The sequence below is a fragment of the Pleurodeles waltl genome, chromosome 2_2 (assembly GCF_031143425.1).
Source record: "Pleurodeles waltl isolate 20211129_DDA chromosome 2_2, aPleWal1.hap1.20221129, whole genome shotgun sequence".
Lineage (NCBI taxonomy): Eukaryota > Metazoa > Chordata > Amphibia > Caudata > Salamandridae > Pleurodeles > Pleurodeles waltl.
The window spans coordinates 310,490,347-310,510,509 of NC_090439.1; the positions used below are offsets into that span (position 1 = coordinate 310,490,347).

General features: G+C 43.3%; 1 protein-coding gene across 2 annotated transcripts in view; it reads left to right on the top strand.

The window, feature by feature from the left end:
• SLC66A2 (solute carrier family 66 member 2) overlaps positions 1–20,163 on the top strand; it is a 298,272-nt gene that overhangs the window by 189,350 nt on the left and 88,759 nt on the right. For both annotated transcript variants that reach the window (XM_069219778.1, XM_069219779.1), the window contains one exon: positions 405–621. In XM_069219778.1, the coding sequence (XP_069075879.1) occupies positions 405–621 (217 nt within the window). The remainder of the gene's footprint in view (positions 1–404; positions 622–20,163) is intronic.

Below are 20,163 nucleotides of genomic sequence, written 5' to 3' on the forward strand. Positions count from 1 at the left end.
TCGTCTTTTTCAGTTAGTTTAGGTCATCTCTGTCGTTATTGTTGTGTGAGGTGAATACATTGTTACCAGGGCATGTTCTGATTTTTGTGGACTGTTATTCAGATTTTTAAATTGTGTGAGGTTAATCCATTGTTGCATGGGAATTTATTAAATTGTGTTGGCTGTTTTTTATTTTTCAGCTTTTTAAAATTGTGTGAGGTTGACACATTATTGCAGGGGAATGTACTGTTTTTTGTGGACTGCTTTTCAGATTTTTAAATTGTGTGAGGTTAATGCATTGTTGCATGGGAATGGATTACATTTTATTGGCTGTTTTTATTTTTCAGCTTTTTTAAATTGTGTGAGGTTGATAAATTATTGCAGGGTAATGTACTGATTTTTGTGGGCTATTTTTCGTGTTTCAGATTTTGATATGAACAGCTTTTGGCACTGGAGCAGGTTCACGGATTACCTTCAGTGCGTGTTGAGTTTTACCCTGGTGACAGGATACATCACCTACCTCTGCCTGGACTTCGTTCTCTTCGTAGAAACACTAGGCTTCCTCGCTGTCTTCACAGAGGCCATGCTGGGCATCCCACAGCTCTACCACAACCACCAAAACAGATCCACGGAAGGAATGAGGTAGGATGGGAAGGCAGAACTAAAGTATTTTCATTGAAACTGACTAAGGTCTGGTGAAAGGGGTTTGTGTTTCAAGACGTATATTCAAGTTTGTGAGTGGTTCTGCTGGAAGTATTGGGAGCCACTTTACTTGCTGTCCTGTAGGTTTGCTGTGTTTTTATCAAGTAAATTTCAGAAGCCCTGATGCAACGTGCTGTTACACCTTTGCTCTTTATACTCATTAGTAAAACCTCAAAAAGGGCTACGTGCTCTCCTTGGTGAGAAGTGCCTTCCAGTGTTATGTATAGTTAGTTCCCCTTTTAAGGTATATTGAGATAAGAGATGTGATTTTGTTGTGAACCCACTTGTACCAATCATAGGGTTGCTGCTTGCAGATAGTGAAAAACAAACCCATTTTTTGCTTCTGTTAGACATTATGCTTGGTTAACCTGCTCCCTTCACAGTCGCCAAGCATCTGTTTGTAAGTGTTGCGCTTCTCCCAGCTGAATGCGTCATTTCTCCCAAGGATTGTGCAGTTGAGGCTGGTTAGTGAGGAGATCGAACTGCCGACGCACCTCAACCTCGTGATTGGAGTTAGTTAGGTTCTTCCAGCTTCCTGAGTCCTAATTCTGTGATGGCTTGCTAACCAGTTTGTCCCATTATGTGGGTGTAGTTGAGGTGTAGCTGCCAAGCTCTCTGCCTGTGCATATTGTTAGTTGAAAAACTCACACATTAGGCGGGAAATGAGGAAGGCCCTAGACGTGCATCCAGAGCATCTCATACTAGAGGAGGTTCTTTTGTGAATAGAGGAGGTTTGAAGTCGTATGTAGCGACATCATAATAAAGCTTTCACATAATAGTTGTGGGGACAATTTTAGTCTAAAAACCTTTTTTGCAGTTGTATCTAGTACATACTCTGCCCTAAGGTATTTGAGCGCTTTACATTAGCACCAGTTACTTTACACAAGGACACGTTCATTATTTCGTTATTTTTTTTGGCACAAGGTCATTAAGGGGGTTATTCTAACTTTGGAGGAGGTGTTAATCCGTCCCAAAAGTGACGGAAAAGTGACGGATTTACCACCAGCCGTATTACGAGTCCATTATATCCTATGGAACTCGTAATACGGCTGGTGGTATATCCGTCACTTTACCGTCACTTTTGGGACGGATTAACACTCCTCCAAAGTTAGAATAACCCCCTAAGTGATTTGCCCAGAATCACAGGATGTAGAACTGACGCTGAGGCTGAAACCGGGTTCCAAATACAGCAATTTTGGCCATTTTGTGATATTCTCTCCCCTGCTTGCTATCTTCCCACCAATGGCTTAATTATGAGTTGATGGATTTTTACTTCAGCCAATAAAAATCCAATACCAAGTTATTCAGAATTTCTTGGATGTGAAAATTATCGCTTTTCTCACTTTTTGGCGAATAACATACTGTAAAAAGAACATGCATTTTCAATGCAACGGGCCTCGAATTAGCTCGAGTTTTATTAGCGTTGTAAAGAAAAAAAAAACGCAGGGCTATTGCACTATGTAAAATGCAGCTGCATGGAAAACAAACAGATTAAGTAGTCCGGGAACCATGCTGAAAACATCAAGCCTCGTATGTTTTTAGTAGTTTACCGGTGCTGTGTAGGTGGGCTAAACACCGGAAAAGGCATGACATATGCATGCCTTTCACAAATGAAAGCAAGCGGATTTTAAAAGGCAAGCCCACGAACCAATGTAAGTGACTGACGTGACATAGGCGTGGTTTGAAGCCCAAATAGAGATTACAGAATGGGATGGAGCGCTTTGCACTCGCCCATAAAAACTGGGTCTTTTTTCTGTTGTTACATTTTGCCAGGTTTGACCTGCTGGAATTTAACAAAGCGTGCAATGTTTCTCACACGTGGTAATTTCTGGGTGTGATAAACATAACACCACTTGTACTTGCATATCCTGCGCAAACAGTTCCCCACGCAAACAAAATGTGCGCTTTTTGTTTCCTTTACACCATATTGTTTAAATTGCAGTCCTCTTATAGGCAGGCTTTGCTTAAAACACTGTGAAGCTGCAAACCTGTTAAAGCAGATTTTGTCCACTTTTTTGGTGTCTTTCCACCTTCCTATATTCTCGGCTTCGTTTTTTTCTACATTATTCTATTCGCTTCTCTCACTCAGGAAAACTAATAACGTTGTCTATTTGCATCCTTTGCAGCAGAAATGCAGTGGATCACTCTTAATACTGCTGTAATTACCTTGCCAGCAGATCAATATTCCTAATTAGATTCGCTCTTGGAATGGGTTACTTAAGTTTGTACCATATCTTTGTAAGTCTCGTTAAGTATTCCAAGCAGGTAATACCTCTTGGCCTGAGGGTGAATCTACATATAAGCAAAGTAACACGTCTGTGTAGCCAAAGCACACATATTGAAGGGATGGCTAGTTAGTCTAGGTAGATATTGGCCCGTGGGCATGTCCAGGTGTATGCAGCTTCAGTCCAGCTCATATTCCATCTTTAACCTTTCCTGACAAGGTTATCAGAGCAACTAACAAGAAACTGCAAAGAGGATCCTGGGAGAGTTTGTCATAGAAGCCTACTGCTAGCTCTCCCAACGCTGGGGCTGCTGAATACCAAGCCATCTAGTCCTAATTCCACCTCATGCCTCTTTCTTCAACCACCTACACTTCCTGTCTATTTCACTCTTGCAGTTTTTTTTTTTATTTCTGATTTTCAGGTCTCGCCTAGAGACAGCTGTTTGTGGGAGACTCCATGCTACCAATACAGTACAACATACTGTGCACTTAAGGTCAGCCCGCTTCAGGCACTGATTGTTGGATTTTTAATGTGTTCCCATTGCCTGGAAGAGCACTCTTTAAATCCATAGCACTTCATGGAAGGTTACATGGAACTTCAGTTCCCTTTGTAGCCGCTAAGCTGTAGCGCCTCTGTCCCCTCTTTGCATGATGTCCGCATGCGTCCGTCTGGTGTCAACAAAGAATCCCCTCTCCTGCTTACTTGAAGTGAGGGCTTGTTTAGGAAGCAACAATGAACAAACTGTGAAATCTCAAGATTGAACAACAAAGGTTCCTGTTGCCACACTGAACATCTAATGCTAACTGTCCCCCACTTTGCATACGTTTTTTATAGACTTTTGCATAAAAGTGCCATTGGAATGCACTTTATGGAAACCAAAGCAGTTAGGTCATTGCAAATCTACAGCGTTCTTGTGAGAAAGGCAGAAATTCCATTTAGGAAGGATACAAGGAATATACATTTCTTGACTCTGAGGTGACTGAATGAGATTTCTGTTAGAGCCGCCAAACATGAAAGTAAAGCTAGATACATCAGAAGCTGCATGGCCTGCACAACAGTGGTCAACATAAGTAAAGAAAATGACATTGGCTATCACGGTACTGTTAAGAGTACATGTGAGCAGTCTTTCACCAGTACTAAGAGCCAGCACCCTTGTGGTTTTAGCAATGTTTGTTGCAATCTGTCACAATCACTGTCAAGGCAAAACTATTCCAAAATGATGGGCAAGCATTCACACATGTACCGTGGCCTTCTTGCAATAGAATTTGTATTCCTGGTTTTGTTTAATATGAACACATGAAACTCAGTTACAACATGGCTGACGGGTCATGTATGTACCATCGCCATTTTGGAATAGTTTTACCTCGACAATACTTGGTACACATTTCAACAAGCACTGGCAACTCCAAAACCATGAGCAGCACTGGGGCAAAAAACCTGGTAAAACCAGTGTGCTGGCACCCAATAACAAAGTCAAAACGTATTGGCTTTGCCAGTGCTTGCTCCTTTTGTCACTGTTTTCCTATCTTTCCGTACCTCTGTATTTCTCTTTTCTGACTTTCACTCTTTTGTTTTGGGTCAAAGTAGGATAAGTAAAAAAAATACATTGTGATTCTAAAAAAATGAGCCCTGGTGCCCCCATGGCTTAATTTGTAAATACATAAGTGCCAGTGCTTAAGGTATTGCTCAGGGGGACACTAAAGCTTTCACTTCCAACTGGACATGGCATAGCTCCCAATGCCACTATAAACACTCCCCACTATACAGCACACTCCTTTAAATGAGACTGTTTGGGTAGTTCCAGGCCCCCCAAAAAGGAATGCCCTTGATGCGCTAATTTTAAACAAATGTGTATTTAATTGTTATGTTAAATTGTTAAACTATACTGTACTGTTGTGGACTGTGATAAGTAAGTGCTGGCATTACCAGTTAAGTACTGGTGCAGAGCACCGGAAAAATATCAGCACAAATTAAGCACTGGGTGTCGTCCCACCTTAACTTTTGGCACAAAGAAATCATTATCTACATGTAATGAACTGGTCTGCCTTCTATTCTTGCTGCTCCCTTCACTGCGCCTTAGATCAGGGGTTGCAATGACACCGCCAGGTGCATCAGTGATGGGGAGAATGTCTCAGCTTTTAACCCTGGCTGTCCCCAAGTGATTCTCAGCTAATAGATATAAAGAATCAAGCACATTCAAGTTGTCAATCCAATGCTACTGACTTTTAAAAGAAGAGTGGCTCTGCTCTTGTACTTTCAGGTGAGAGCCTGTCATAGAATTATACCGAACGTTCATTATAATTTCCCCACTTGCATGGGGGCAAAATAGCGTTTAGCCTTCTCGGGGGGGTCTTATTTTCCCTTCCAGCTGGGCCACACGCAGATACCTTACTTAAAAGGCCATTGGCACGTCCATTGTTCAAGTCTCATTATGGCTGGGGGCTATTTGGAGTTTTAACAGCTTAATGAAAATGCCACCAAGGAAGCAAAGCCATTCAGCTTAAGCTAAAGTATGATTTGGAGGCAGGTGTTTGAGTTGCCAAGCTCTGTATGTAAGAGGTATGCATACACTGTAAGAAAGTGATGTATTTGTCTATGCGAGTAATCAGGCGAATGACCATTTATATGGCACTTGCTAATAGATCTTTATTGCTACTCAAAGGATACCTTTTCGGCAACCTTGGAATAATGAAAGATTGAGAAAAACAGCATGGTTCTACACCTAAGCCTTGCAGTTTGCTTGCAGCTGTTAGATACTAGTTCATATCTCACTGGGCTATATTACATGAATTATAATTTATGATTAGCAGGTGACACAAGAATCTCTGCAGCAAATGCTGTAACCCACTGAGCTGTCTACATAATGTACGGATATGTGACTGGCGTGTTACACTTTGTGCTTTACATTGGGCACATTATCTTTTATGCTCCTAATGATACTTCAGAAATGTGCCTACACTGCACACAGATTTCTCCATTAAGTGTGATGGTGTGGGTATCCTAGTATCTCTGTCTTCGTGTGAAATCATTAAATAAACCCTGCCACTGGTCATATGGACCTTTGTTCATCAACAAGAGAATTTAAAAGGAGCATATATTTACATTAAACTTTCAGAAACATTAAGCCCATTTAACTTTTATGATAGTCAATAAAGAGAATTGGTGTGAGTTTAAGGATTTTATTAACAATTCTAGAACGTTTGACTTGTTTTATTAATTAATTATTAGTCTTTAGTCATCGTTATTGTGAGAAAACAGGCTTTCTGCAGGTTTTTCCCAATGTATTGCCCTATTTTGGACTATTATTTGCTGGTTTTCGACTTTGAGAGTGCACGGAGGCATGCTGTTTAGACCTCAGTGACAATGTTCCTTCCTTTTCAAAATGGTTTGTTTAATTGTGGGTCCCTAATTTGCATGTGTTGGCTTACCTATAAGTCCCTAGAATATGGTACGCAGGTACCCAGGGCAGGTAAGGCAGGCTGTACACACAAGAGCAGCAGCACTGGTTGTGCCACTCTGTGTGACAAAGTGAAAGCACGACTTTCAGCTGCCATTGCAGACTGAAGAGGCTGTTCGTGCACTGCACACACAACTTTGCCTTTACAACTAATGTCAAAGGTCACCAGTCCCTAAACTATATAAATAAGCCTCCTCTAAGGCAGGCTTATGATGCCCTATGGCATAGAGGTGTATATTGTTAAGATAGGCATATATTTTTGAAATTTTTATACAGTAAAGCCCTAAAGTGTCAGTGTTTGCTGAGGACAGTTAAGTAGCTTTATAAGGTAAAGGTATAAGGTTTAAGGTTGGCACTCCAATGCATCTAAGGCCTGACAGAGGCTACATAATTATGCTGAGTAAGGTATCAAATTAAAAGGGGCATTAAATGTGACTCAATAGTGCAGTCAACATGTATATCAAATTTAATGCTGGCAACTTTTGCAGAAGTTGCCATTCTTTGACCCAGCTGGTCCAGTGGCTTTACAGAGGCAGTGGGATTGAGACAGGTTTCTCCCTGCCTGGGGAGATGTTTTAATGACTCCCAGGAACAAAGGCTGTTGCCACAATGTAGGTGTGACCCTCTCCCACAGGGTGGGCTGCAAAGGATGTTAGGCCAAAAGGCAGCATCAAAGGTGATGCCGCTTTTAAGGGCCACTTCTACAACATGCAGCGCAGGAAGCCTTTTGTTTCTCCTACACAGGGTAGAGCCAGGGCCAAGGAGAGGAAAACCTATTTCAGAACCAGTTGTCCGTGACCGAGCAGCCCACGGTAGCAGTACCCCTGGAAGTGGGCTACCAAGGCCCCTACACTTGAGGAAGACTTCAGCAATGTTGTCTGTGGCATGCAGGAAGTAGTCTGGGATAGATATATGCTATACATCACCTGAACTGTGTCACCAGATAGGAGGGGACATACTAGTCCATTAGCTAGTGACCGCGTTGCCCTCTCAGGGCAATTTACCAGGATATAATGGGCACCCTTTGCACCCGAGGCTTCAGTACTCGCTGAATTTGAATTAAAGACGAGAAGAAGACTACTTTTCACCCATTGGAAGTTCACAAGAAGAGGCTGCGACATCAGAGCAACTGCACCTGCTGCACTTTGGGCTAGCAAAGTTTAGACCCTGTTCTGCGTGCCTGGCTCGGGGGGAAAATTGATTCACAGCCCCAATCCGATGCGTAGGCTCCAAGGGTCAGTTGACTGGCCCCTCAGAACAGCAGTGGGGACATTAAAGCTGGAAAAGCCCAAACTGCATCTCTGATAACCACTACAGCTCTTTTTGCTGCTACCAGACACCGGGCACCTCGGACAATTTGGAAATAGCCAGACGTTGCACCCGAGTCTGCTGGACTTATGGGTGCTGGTTATGACCACATTTGTCCACCCCAGGGGACACTAGTCCCCTCCCCCCCCACGGTTTGCACCATAACTGCTGTGTTGCACAAACAAAAGGTCTGCTTCAGCAGTCCTTTGACCCCTACATAGAGGACTTCGTTCGACCCCGATATATGTGGCCAAAATCGCCCCTACTCACTTGTAGACCAAGGACTCAACTCAACTTCATCCCCATGGACCACACAGCATCTGGAGCATCCATTCATCATCTATAATCCTGCATCCATCAGCATCAGGACCACTCCATAGAAGTCAATGGCGGTTGTCCTGTAAAATTCAAAACTTGCTATTAAAATGCTCTGGTGGCCAGGTAACTGTTCAAAGATTTCTTTTGAGGCTCCTAGACTTCTATCCTGTCAGATATATATAGAGATAATATAGGAAGTGTGTTCCATAAAGGAATTTCCCTAATCTATATTAAGTTTTAGACTGGTAATTTCATATTTAAGCCAAGGTAAAGTTATCAGGTCAGAAACCCAATAAAGAGTTCTGATGAGAGAATAAGATGTATAAGCTTAAATCTTTCTCATTTAAGCAAAACAATTTTCAAGCTGGAAAGTATTCTCAGCCATAAACCAGCAGAGATCTTTTCGAAAAAAGAGAGGTAAACCTATGGATCTTAATAACGAGTCAAGAGTGCTCTTGAATGCTAGAAGCCAGAGTGCCAGCCTACTCCCTGGCTTCAATGCCCAATCAAATTTCAACAAACCCTTGGGAGCAGGTAAACTCACTAGTTTAACATGTCTTCACAATAGACCACAGACCCGAGTCCTTAAAAAGATATTTCGTCCACATCTTGCAGTTTAGACAGTTCTTTCCATGAGTCATGCTTCTTGACATTTCCTTTCCTTCTGGTTAGAACCTCACTATCCGTTGTCTAATACATAACAAATGCAAACTCAGTAACTAACAGAATGCTTCTGGAAAGTTACACCATCTACGATGGAAGAGAAACCATCTTGTGCAAAAAAACAACAGTTCAATGTGAAAAGACATCTTCCGATGCTAATGCATAAATCAATGTTAATATACCCTCAATAGTTAGGCTAACTTAAGTCCGTGCATTAGTATTTCTTTTGTATTCTTGCAACATCTAATTATGATTACCTTCTACAGATTTGCATTCATTCTACTTGAGTTGTTTTGCATAAATGTTTACACTTCCTATTTAAATGCGTTTTTATTTTCAAAACGGGGAGATATACTCTGTCAAGTGCTTCAAACACCAAACTTATCTTACTATTATTGTATATTATTAATTCCCGAAAATTTCTTGGTGCACAGAGGTCTGTGCTGCTTGTGCATTAGCCCACAAAATGCAGTCTCCTTGTTCCGAGTCAATTAAGTCAGAACAGATATACTACCACATTTGTCCTTGTTACCAATTTCTTCGAGGCAGAATTTAAAAAAATAAATGTGTAAGTTAGCTGCCGGACCCTGCTCAGTTTGACTCTGCCCCTCCTGACTCTGCCTCCTTTCTTGCTGCCACCAGTGGATTATCAATTCATGAGATCTTAAAGTATATTTGTTTCCATTTTAAGCAAAGGAGATTAACCTTCCCGAGAGGAACAAAAAGGGCTAACTAAGTCTATGGTAATAAAATATTGTAGAACAACTCCAAAAAGCCCTACATTGTCTATCCGGGAATCAGTGTTAACTTTTAAATCCATGAAATATTTACTATTGTAGCTGAGATTTGGCAGAAAAAATACTTAAGGATGCATCGGGATCCAAGGTGTAGCCCAAAGTGTCTCTAGCTCCTATTCCTGGACAGTCCCATTCTGGCGTGTCAGCTTCATGGATGTGCACAAGCAGTCATTGATTGACGATGGGCTTTAAGTTGTCTGGGTACCTGTGGGTTCTCAGACCTGGTAGTAATTAAAAATGGACATTAAAACTGGTCTCTAATAGTCCGTACATTTATGTCAATGTTACAGGCAAAACCGATCAATTTCTGAACATGGACATAACTGTTACGTCCAGATAGGGGCCCACGGGGGAAGTGCTAGCACTCCCCCCGGGGGCCTGGCACCCCTCTCCCCTGAGCAGGGATGGAAGGGGAATCACTTCCATTATTTGGGGGAAAATTTACTTTTAGGCCAATTCTGCCCCCTTTGGGGGCAGATCGGCCTATTTTTATTAGGCCAATCTGCCCCCAAGGGGGGCAGAAACCTCTAGACACCAGGGAGTTTTGTTTTATATTTATGTTTATACATAAGGGAAGCAATTTATTTTAGGGCAGATTGGCCTATTATAATTAGGCCGATCTGCCCCTCGGGGGGCAGAAACCCCTAGACACCAGGGATATATTTTTTTATGTTAACTTTTTTTTTTTATATATATATATGGGGAGCGACCCCTTAGGCAAGGGTCGCTCCCCTGGGGAGCAAATTGTATTTAGGCCATCTCTGCCCCCTTTGAGGGCTGTTCGGCCTATTTTTATTAGGCCTATCTGCCCCCAAACAGGGGCAGAAACCTGTAGACATAAGGGATTTTTTTTTTGTCAGTTTCACGTGAGGAGAGCGACCCCTTAGGCAAGGGTCGATTAGGCAGTGGTCGCTCCCCTGGGGGGGCAAATTGTATTTAGGCCATCTCTGCCCCCCTTGGGGCCAGATCGGCCTATTTGTATTAGGCCTATCTGCCCCCAAGGGGGCAGAAACCTGTAGACACCAGGGATTTTTTTTTGTCAGTTTCACATGAGGAAAGCGACCCCTTAGGCAAGGGTCGCTCCCCTGGGAGGGCACATTTTTTGTAGGCCATTTCTGCCCCTTTGGGGCAGATCAGCCTATTGTAATTAAGCTGATCTGCCCCCTAGAGGGGCAGGAAGACCACCAAAGACCATGGATGATGTTTTTTCCGAAATAAGAAGGTGGGGGTATGGCCACAGCCCCACCCCAAATAAATGGGACCAAAGTTGTTCCACCCACTAGTGGGTAGATGGGGCAAGTACCCCCGATCCACACCCTGGGGGGGCAGAAAGTCTACTAGGTGCCAGGGAATTTATTAAAAAATAATAGTGGGCTGGTGGCTACCAACTAGTATGGGCCTGGTTATGCCCCCAACCCAACTGAACAGGTTAACAGTCTTTCAGCCCCGCACACTAAAACATCTTATCCTATGGCAAGCAAGAGGACATTTGATTATTTGGGGTTTTAGTTTTACATTTGGGCTATGAGAGCTTGGCTAACTCTCAAAATAGTCCCACTTGGAATGGTGAGGGCTGCACTTTTTGGACTTTGGGACGCTGCCATGTAGAAAAATCCATAAGACTTAGACACCTAGACACATCTGAAAACTAAACATCAATGTGATTCCAGGGTGATGTGCTTCACATGCACCTGCACCATTTTCTTACCCACAATGCCCTACAAACCTCCAACTTGGCTGGAAATCACACATTTTCCCACATTTTTGTGATGGAACCTTCCGGAACCTGCTGGGATCAACAAAATCCCTACCACCCAGCATTGTCTCATCTATACCGATAAAAATTCTGCTGCACTTGTCAGCCTAAAAATGTTTTTTTTCAAACTGCCCTTTTGGACCCGCTTAGGTTCCTTCTCAGTTTCAACATGTTTTTGGCTCTTCCCTGTCACAAACACTTGAACCACCTACACAAGTGAGGTATCATTTTTATCGGGAACTGATGGGAACGTTGGGTGGTAGGAAATTTGTCCCGTTGCAGTGATCCCACACAGAAAAGTGATTTATTTATTTTTTTAGCTAAATTTGAAGTTTGCTGTGGATTCCGGGTAAGAAAAAACTAAGGGATCCACGCAATTCATACCTCCCTGGACTCCCTCGGGTGTCTAGTTTTCAGAAATGTCTGGGTTTGGTAGGTTTCCTTAGATGGCTGCTGAGCCCAGGACCAAAAACACAGGTGCCCCCATCCACCCTAACTCCCTCCTCTCTGCAAAAACAGGTCGTTTTGTATTTGATCATTTTGATGTGTCCAGAAAGTGTTTTGGGGCATTTCCTTTTGCGGGCACTAGGCCTACCCACAGAAGTGAGGTACCATTTTTATCGGGATACTTTGGGGAACGCTGAGTGGAAGGAAACTTGTGGCTCCTCTCAGATTCCAGAACTTTCTGTCACCAAAATGTGAGGAAAAAGTGTTTTGGGGCCAAATTTTGAGGTTTGCAAAGGATTCTGGGTAACAGAACCGGGTGAGAGCCACACAAGTCACCCCATCTTGGATTCCCTTAGGTGTCTAGTTTTCAAAAATGCACAGGTTTGGTAGGTTTCCTTAAGTGCCGGCTGAGCTAGAGGCCAAAATCTACAGCTAGGCACTTTCCAAAAAACACGTCAGATTTCAATGTAAAAATGTGATATGTCCATGTTGCGTTTCCTGTCGCGAGCATTAGCCCTACCCACGCAAGTGAGGTACCATTTTTATCAGGAGACTTGGGGGAACACAGAGTAGCAATACAAGTGTTATTGCCCCTTGTCTTTCTCTACATTTTGTCCTTCCAAATTTAAAACAGTGTGTAAAAAAGACGCCTATTTGAGAAATGCCCTGTAATTCACATGCTAGTATGGGCACCCCGGAATTCAGAGATGTGCAAATAACCACTGCTTCTCAACACCTTATCTTGTGCCTATTTTGGAAATACAAAGGTTTTCTTGATACCTATTTTTCTCTCTTTATATTTCACCAAATGAATTGCTGTATACCCGGATTAGAATGAAAACACATTGCAAGGTGCAGTTCATTTATTGGCTTTGGGTACCTACGGTTCTTGATGAACCTACAAGCCCGATATATCCCCGCAACCAGAAGAGTCCAGCAGATGTAACGGTATATTGCTTTAAAAAATATGACATTGCAGGAAAAAGTTACAGAGTAAAACGTTGAGGAAAATGGCTGTTTTTTTTCACCTCCATTTCAATATTTTTTATTTCAGCTGTTATTTTCTGTAGGAAATCCTTGTAGGATCTACACAAATCACCCCTTGCTGAATTCAGAATTGTGTCTACTTTTCAGAAATGTTTAGCTTTCTGGGATCCAGCATTGGTTTCACACCCATGCCTGTCACTAACTGGAAAGAGGCTGAAAGCACAAAAAATAGTAAAAATGGGGTATGTCCCAGTAAAATGCCAAAATTGTGTTGAAAAATTGGGTTTTCTGATTAAAGTCTGTCTGTTCCTGAAAGATGGGAAGCTGGTGATTTTAGCACCGCAAAACCTTTGTTGATGCCATTTTCAGGGAAAAAACACCAAGCCTTCTTCTGCAGCCCTTTTTTCACATTTTTTGTTTTAAACTAAATTTTCACTGTATTTTGGCTAACTTCTTGGTCTCCTTCAAGGGAACCCACAAAGTCTGGGTTCCTCTAGAATCCCTAGGATGTTGGGTAAAAAAGATGAAAATTTGGCATGGGTAGCTTATGTGGACAAAAGGTTATGAGTGCCTAAGCGCGAACTACCCCAAATAGCCAAAACAAGGCCTGGCACCTGAGTGGAAAAGGCCTGGCAGCGAAGGGGTTAAAGTGGGAGGGGGAAGTAACATGAAGGTGCAGGTGAATGCTGGAGCAATACACAGGTCACAGGTGGGTGGGAGCAACACTGAGGGCGAGGGAAGCAAAACGAAGGGTAGTGGAAGCAATAGAGGGGGTGGGGCAGAATTACATACATGAGCGAAGGAGCAACGTGAGTGCGGAGGAAGAGGGGCTCTTGGGCAAAGAGCAACGTGGATCTGGAGGGAAGCACACAGACAAGAAAGTATTGTAAGAGGGAGAACCACACTAGGGCGAGTGCAACACAGAGAATAGTGGGGGAGACGCACACAGGTGAGAGAGAGCAACAAGGAACATAGCGGAGAGAAGAAATGAAGTACACGAGTGAGACAGCTGAAAAAAACATGCACTTTCATTATGGGCCTTAATAAAAAGAAAGAAAATAGAGTCTTTAAAGTACCCTTAAAGTAAGCAGTGGAAGGGAAAAAGTAATGAGGCCATACTCCAAAGATGGGACAAACACAATAATTGAAAGAGAAGCCCACACAAGCTAACAAATAAATAGCAAGCATATGAGAGTGACAGTAAAGCCAACCAACGTTAAGCAATGGTTGGAAACTAAGCCCACTGACAATAGGTCTTTTTGCAAACAGGCAGTTTGCGATGTCTGGTAGGCGAGACCTAAAAAGCTTTGGCAAAGCCTGTTGGTTTTGCCTTTGGGAACTATTGGCTTTGCGAGTATTTTTAATGATGCTGTACAGCATCTCTCATGCTGTGCGTTATGGATAAAGAGAAGTAAAAAAAGCCTATGATGCAGCAAGCCACATACTTTTGTAGTTGTGCGCACCATCCATGTACACACCTACAAAATGACGCAGGCTCTTTTTTTCCAATCTGAGTAGGATTGGTATAAAAACAGAAATTTTTCTTTTTTTAAACAAATGGGGAAGTAGCATAGAAGGTGTGGGTGAGTGGGAACCAATATGGATTGTGCAGGTGAGGGCGGAAGCATCACACAGTGCGGGGTCGGTGTCCGCAACACAGGACGACGGGGGAGGCAATACAGAAAATAGCAGAATCAATCAATAGAGAGGGCAGCGGGAGAAGGGCACAACATGAACAAGAGAACATGGACCTACAAAGGGAAGAAAAGCACCCTGCAGATAGAGGAATGTGGAGTTATACAAAACAATCACACGGGAAAAAAGCAATGCATGGGGGAGAAGCACAGTATGGGGAGCTTAACACAAGAAGGGAGAGGGAAAAGCACACAGGTGAGAAAGAGCAAAATGGGAGGGGGGAAGAAGTACACGAGGAGAAAGCTGGAAAACACATACATTTTTTAAGTGTTTAAAAAAAGTAGTGGCCGAAAAATAAGCAGTGGAAGGACCCAAATTATGACGTCAAGCTCTAGGGGAGGGACAGACATGATAAGGGGGAAGACAGCCCACACAAGCTAACAAATAAAAAGCAAGCACTTGAGAGGGACAGTAAAGCCAAGCAATGGTAAGCAACGGATGGGTTCTAAGCCCACTGTAAGCTGACATTAGGGCTTTTCACAAAGAGACAGCATGTGCTGTCTGATAGGTGAGATTTAACAAACATTGGCAAAGCCCATAAGACCTACTTATTTTGCCAGTGTTTTTTAGCGATGCTGTACAGCACTTTTAAAGCTGTGCAGCATGGCTTAGGAGAAGAAAATAAAAAGCATATGATGCACCCGACCACCTCATTTTGTAGGTGAGAGTACCCCATATGCCTATAAAATGATGTGGTGCCTTTTTTCATTTTATCTATTAATTTGAGTTTGACTGGTAAATAAAAAGGGGAAAAAATGAAAGCTTTTTTAAAGCTGATGGGGGTAGCAACATGAAGAGCTTGGGTGGTGGAAGCTACACTATGGGCAGGAGAGCTGCAGCAGCATGAAGGGGGCGGGTGTGAGGGAAGCAACACGGAGGGCAGAAGAGTGGAAGCAACATAAGAGAGCGCATGTTGGTAAAGCAACACCGAGGGTGTGGGCTGGGGAGAAATACACGACACGAAGAGAGAGCAACATGGATCTTGGGAAGACAATTAGCTCCTAGTTTAGACAGAGCAGTGTGGAACTGGGAAGGAGAAGCACATTGGCAAGAAAGTGTGCTTCCCGAGGGTGAGCCCATCATGGAGAAGGTCGGGGAGAAGCACACAGGCGAGAGAGCATCACAGACAGTGGTGGAGGAGGAAGAGACGTACAAGAGGGTGATAGCTGGAAAACAAATGCACTGTCATGGGGTGCTTAAACCAAACAGAAGAAATAGTGTTTAGAAAGTAAGCAGTGGAATGTCATAGGTAAGAGGCCATACTTGAGGGGGAGGGGTTAGCAAAAGAGGGTGGAAGGAGGGAAAAGCAAGTAAATGAGAATGACAATTAAGTCAACCAGTGGTAAGCCCTGTTTGGACTCTAACTCCTTTGGCAGCTGACAATGGGCAGAGCCACTGGACTTAAGTGATTTTTTTTTATGTGGCCACAGTATTTTCTGCACAATTATGCATTTGCCACATAATCTATCTGCTGTATAATTTACAGATTTTATCAAAAACATTTCTTCTAGCTCAAATGGCTCAAAAGGTACTAAAGCTGAAGCAATATTTTGCTGCACAGCGGAAGGAACTTCTCAAACGTTGACTGATCAACCTTTGAGTTGCCTTTTGCTGTATTTTGGTGTTAAACTGATACTAATGATGTGCCCACAAAGTGTTAATGTGGAAAGATGCCAAAAAAATGGAGCATTACTATCACAAACGTTCTTCCACATCATTTGCATTTTCTTGCCGCATGATTTAGTCAGCCCTGCCGCATAAATTGTTCCTTCCTTGCTGCATGATTCCAGTGGTCCTAACAATAGCTCTTTTAGCAAGCAGACAGCTTGCTCTGTCTAGTAGGTGAGAACTAAAAATAAGATGGTAGCATCTTCCCACATATTATCTACAAACAGCAATTGCTGAAATCCACGTTTGGTATAAATCTTTCATATAATTGGCGTTATGGAACCCAGGAAAATAAGGACAAAGAGTTGAGCGTTAGCTAGATGCCTACTAAGCGAGGACAACATTTTGAAGTATACTATTTGCATTTATTGTGCATGAATACTTTTTTTATAGTTCGACCATTCGATTTTGTCACAGTTCAAATTTTAAATCCATGTTAGATTTTAATCCCCCTTAATTATGCTGCTGATCTTGTTGTTATCAAGCGGCAAGGAAAGAAAAGCTCAGACTGTAACTGGTGAATTAATCATTGGCGTGACCACTACCCTGTGAATAATTCCATTTGGACCAGGTTGTTCTATTGCACAAGAGCAGCTAATTGTAGATAAGGAGAAATAATCCCATGATTAGTGGAGATTATCCTTCCAGTTTCTGCTTTTCCAATTATTATTACAATTCCTTTCTTGCCTTAATCCCAAAGCTTCTATTTTGTGTCAAGGAGGGGGAGCGCTGAGCATAATAGCAGCCTCGTGCGGTGCTGTAGTGTATGCACGTGTGCGCATGCGTGCTTGTCACGCTGGCTGTCATCATATTTATTTCAGCTTGATGGTGGTATACGGGGTTTCGTGAGTGGCTGGTGTAGAAATATCGGGCAAAAGGGGTACAAACCACAGAAACTCGTCTTAGGAGTAATAGGCCGCTTTAATAGAACAGGTCTGGTATAACAATAGCCTTGGCTTTTAGCCTCACAAAACTAGAAACCTCACTAAACAGTATTTCCTCCTAACCCCTCCCCCACCCTCTAAGCTTGCCCCACCCCAATAGCCCTTTATCAATCCCTTCGCCATCTGTCCTGCTGCCCACCTTCTGTAGTTCCCCTTGCCTTTCCTCCCATGTGACCCTTACTAAAACCACCCTGCCCTCAAGTCTTCCACTTCATCCCCTTCCCCCCAAAGCCTTTATATGCTACTTCCCCGCCCCACCAGACCTGTCTACCAGCGGCATGAAAATCTAAACAACTTCATATAACGAACACAAACCGAATAACGTACCTGTCCTGTTAGAGACTCATTAAGCCTATGAATAACTCCATTAATTCCCCCCACTACAGGCAAGAAAAAGACCAAATTATAAATTAAAACTAAAACCCAAAAAGAAACTCCCAAATTGCAAAGAGCGAGGGCGGGTGGGACCAAAAAACAGTTCCGCCTCCTGGGTGTGATAACGGCCGAAGACGCCGCCCACACCCCACCCACCCCATATATACCCACCCTTAAGACCCACCCCATCCTGAAACCCTCAACCAATCCTCTTCGACCCTTTCCCGTGGCTCGTCCCATTGCCCGATCAGCCCGGGGGGAGACCGGGCAAGCACTCTGCTCCCCCCAAGCCTCCATCGGGCAAAAGGGGTACAAACCACAGAAACTCGTCTTAGGGGTAAAAGGCCGCTTTAATAGAACAGGTCTGGTATAACAATAGCCTTGGCTTTTAGCCTCACAAAACTAGAAACCTCACTAAACAGTATTTCCTCCTAACCCCTCCCCCACCCTCTAAGCTTGCCCCACCCCAATAGCCCTTTATCAATCCCTTCACCATCTGTCCTGCTGCCCACCTTCTGTAGTTCCCCTTGCCTTTCCTCCCATGTGACCCTTACTAAAACCACCCTGCCCTCAAGTCTTCCACTACATCCCCTTCCCCCCAAAAGCCTTTATATGCTACTTCCCCGCCACACAGGAAAACCCGCCAGGCGTTTTCCTGCCCCACCCAAAAAACATACTAACGATCCCAAAGCTTCTCGCCCAATAAATCTGCAATCATAATTCTTAGATCCAGCAAATAATACTCATTCCCCATAAAAGACAAATGCACACCATCCTGCCGAAATAACTCCTTGTCCGATGCTACTAGATTCTCGTGATACAAATAAGAAAACCTGTGATCCCTACAAAAAATGTTCATCTCCCTGTTCACCTTCTTCCTCTGTTTCTCAATTCCTGAAAAAGAATATGCTCCCCTCCAAACTCTGCGAGGAACCAAACAAGTCCAAACCACATGGTTCCCAGCCCAAAGATCCTTTATCCTTACCAAATCCAATTTCATTGCCTTCAAAAGTCCAATACCGGAAAGAGACACCAAATCATTCTCCCCAAGATGGATAACCAGCAAATCTGGGCAAACCCCACGCTCAAGCCTCCTTGAGAGAACCGACAACAATTCTCCCCATCTCATGCCGCTCTTACCCACCCACCTGATCCTAATTTTTGCTCCATCCAAACCCAATTGCTTTCCAAAATGCCTGGAGGCTGCCTGCTTCTCCGCCCACCGCACGAACGAATGCCCCACTATCCATACGGAACAGCTTCCATCAGGACCCTCGACACAACCTAAGAAAAAACAGCAAAATTTCCATGAAACATATTCCCGATATCTTGTAACATATATTTAAAACAATGAAAATAGTGAGAGATATCATAGATGGAAACTATTGTTAGGAAAATCCCCACCATGACAAAACCCGCTCACAGCAAATTGGAACCTTAGCCCAGTTATAACCCGCCCATCATTTAAAGGAACAAATATAACGCTCAAAACATTGCGATTTCCACCTCCCCAAACCCATAATCGCTGTGTCAGAATTACCCATCCGTTTGGCTTCTGTGGCTGCTCCAATCCGGAAAGAATGTGTTCCATAATGTCTAGAATTAATGCCTAATAAACCCAAAGCTTTTTTTAAAACAACAAGTACCTGATGAGCCTTTAACATAGAACCATCCTGATGAATAAATACAAACTTTGACAAACCTGTCAGATCTTCCGCAAATGACTTCCATAACTTAACCGGACATATCAAAGATCCGTTACCCCGCAAAAATACTTCGTGACCCCCCCCCTCCCAAACTGGTCCGTCTTAGTCACCCGAAGCCAAAGAATTACATTACCATTCCTTACCTGCACATCTGACTGAAGTAGGCTGCCATGCTCCTTAACTCCCAGAAGTTCCGAAACCCGAAACGCTCCGTGAAAAAGCCATGACATACAGAGCGATAATAATTTAACTTCCCAACCTGAAAAACAAACTTGGCCCAAAACACCCAAAATCTCCTGTAAAAGTTGAGATGTTATAGGACGCCTCCTTTCCCTCCTCGCCCCCATCTCTCTAGCCCAACCAGAAATTAGACATCTGCACAACTCACCTTCCACCGGATCATAACCCCAAAAATACTTACCGTAAAAAGAAATGCCTGATAACTTACGAGATATGGTAACTGCTGATAAACCCAACTCTATCTGCTGCATAATAAATTGAACAGCATCCTCTCTCCTCTGCCATCCCCTCTAAACCTCCCACCCTTTTTACAGCACCTGAATCCAAAAATTCCAACCAGGCCTGAGCATAACTCTTCCGAGTGGACGGGGCTATGGAATGCTGTACGAGCTCCAACATCCTCATTCTCCTAACTCCCACAACTCCCTGGGAACCGTCGTCTTCCTCACATCCGCTCCCGGTGCCAGACCACGGAATCTCTGCCACTGAAAACGAGACAGGGCATCAGCCACTTCATTGTTGATTCCAGGAACATACTTTGCCTTAAACATCACATTAAACGTCAAACATTTTAACAAAAACACTCTCAAAAGCTTGAGCACCTTCTCATCTTTTGCGCTCTGAAAATTGACCAAGTTAACCACTGACTGATTATTCACATTGAAAATGACGTTTCTATTTTCAAAGGTGGGATCCCACAGCGCCAATGCCACAACCAGCGGAAAAAAATCCAAAAACGCAATGCTATGCTTAGCTTTTTTCCAACTCAAAGGCCAACTTTCAGCCGCCCAATGTCCATCCCAAAAAATGCCAAAACCATGTGCTCCTGCAGCATCCGAAAAAATTTGAATCTGCCAAAGCCAGTCCGAATCATCCACCAACATAGTAACCCCATT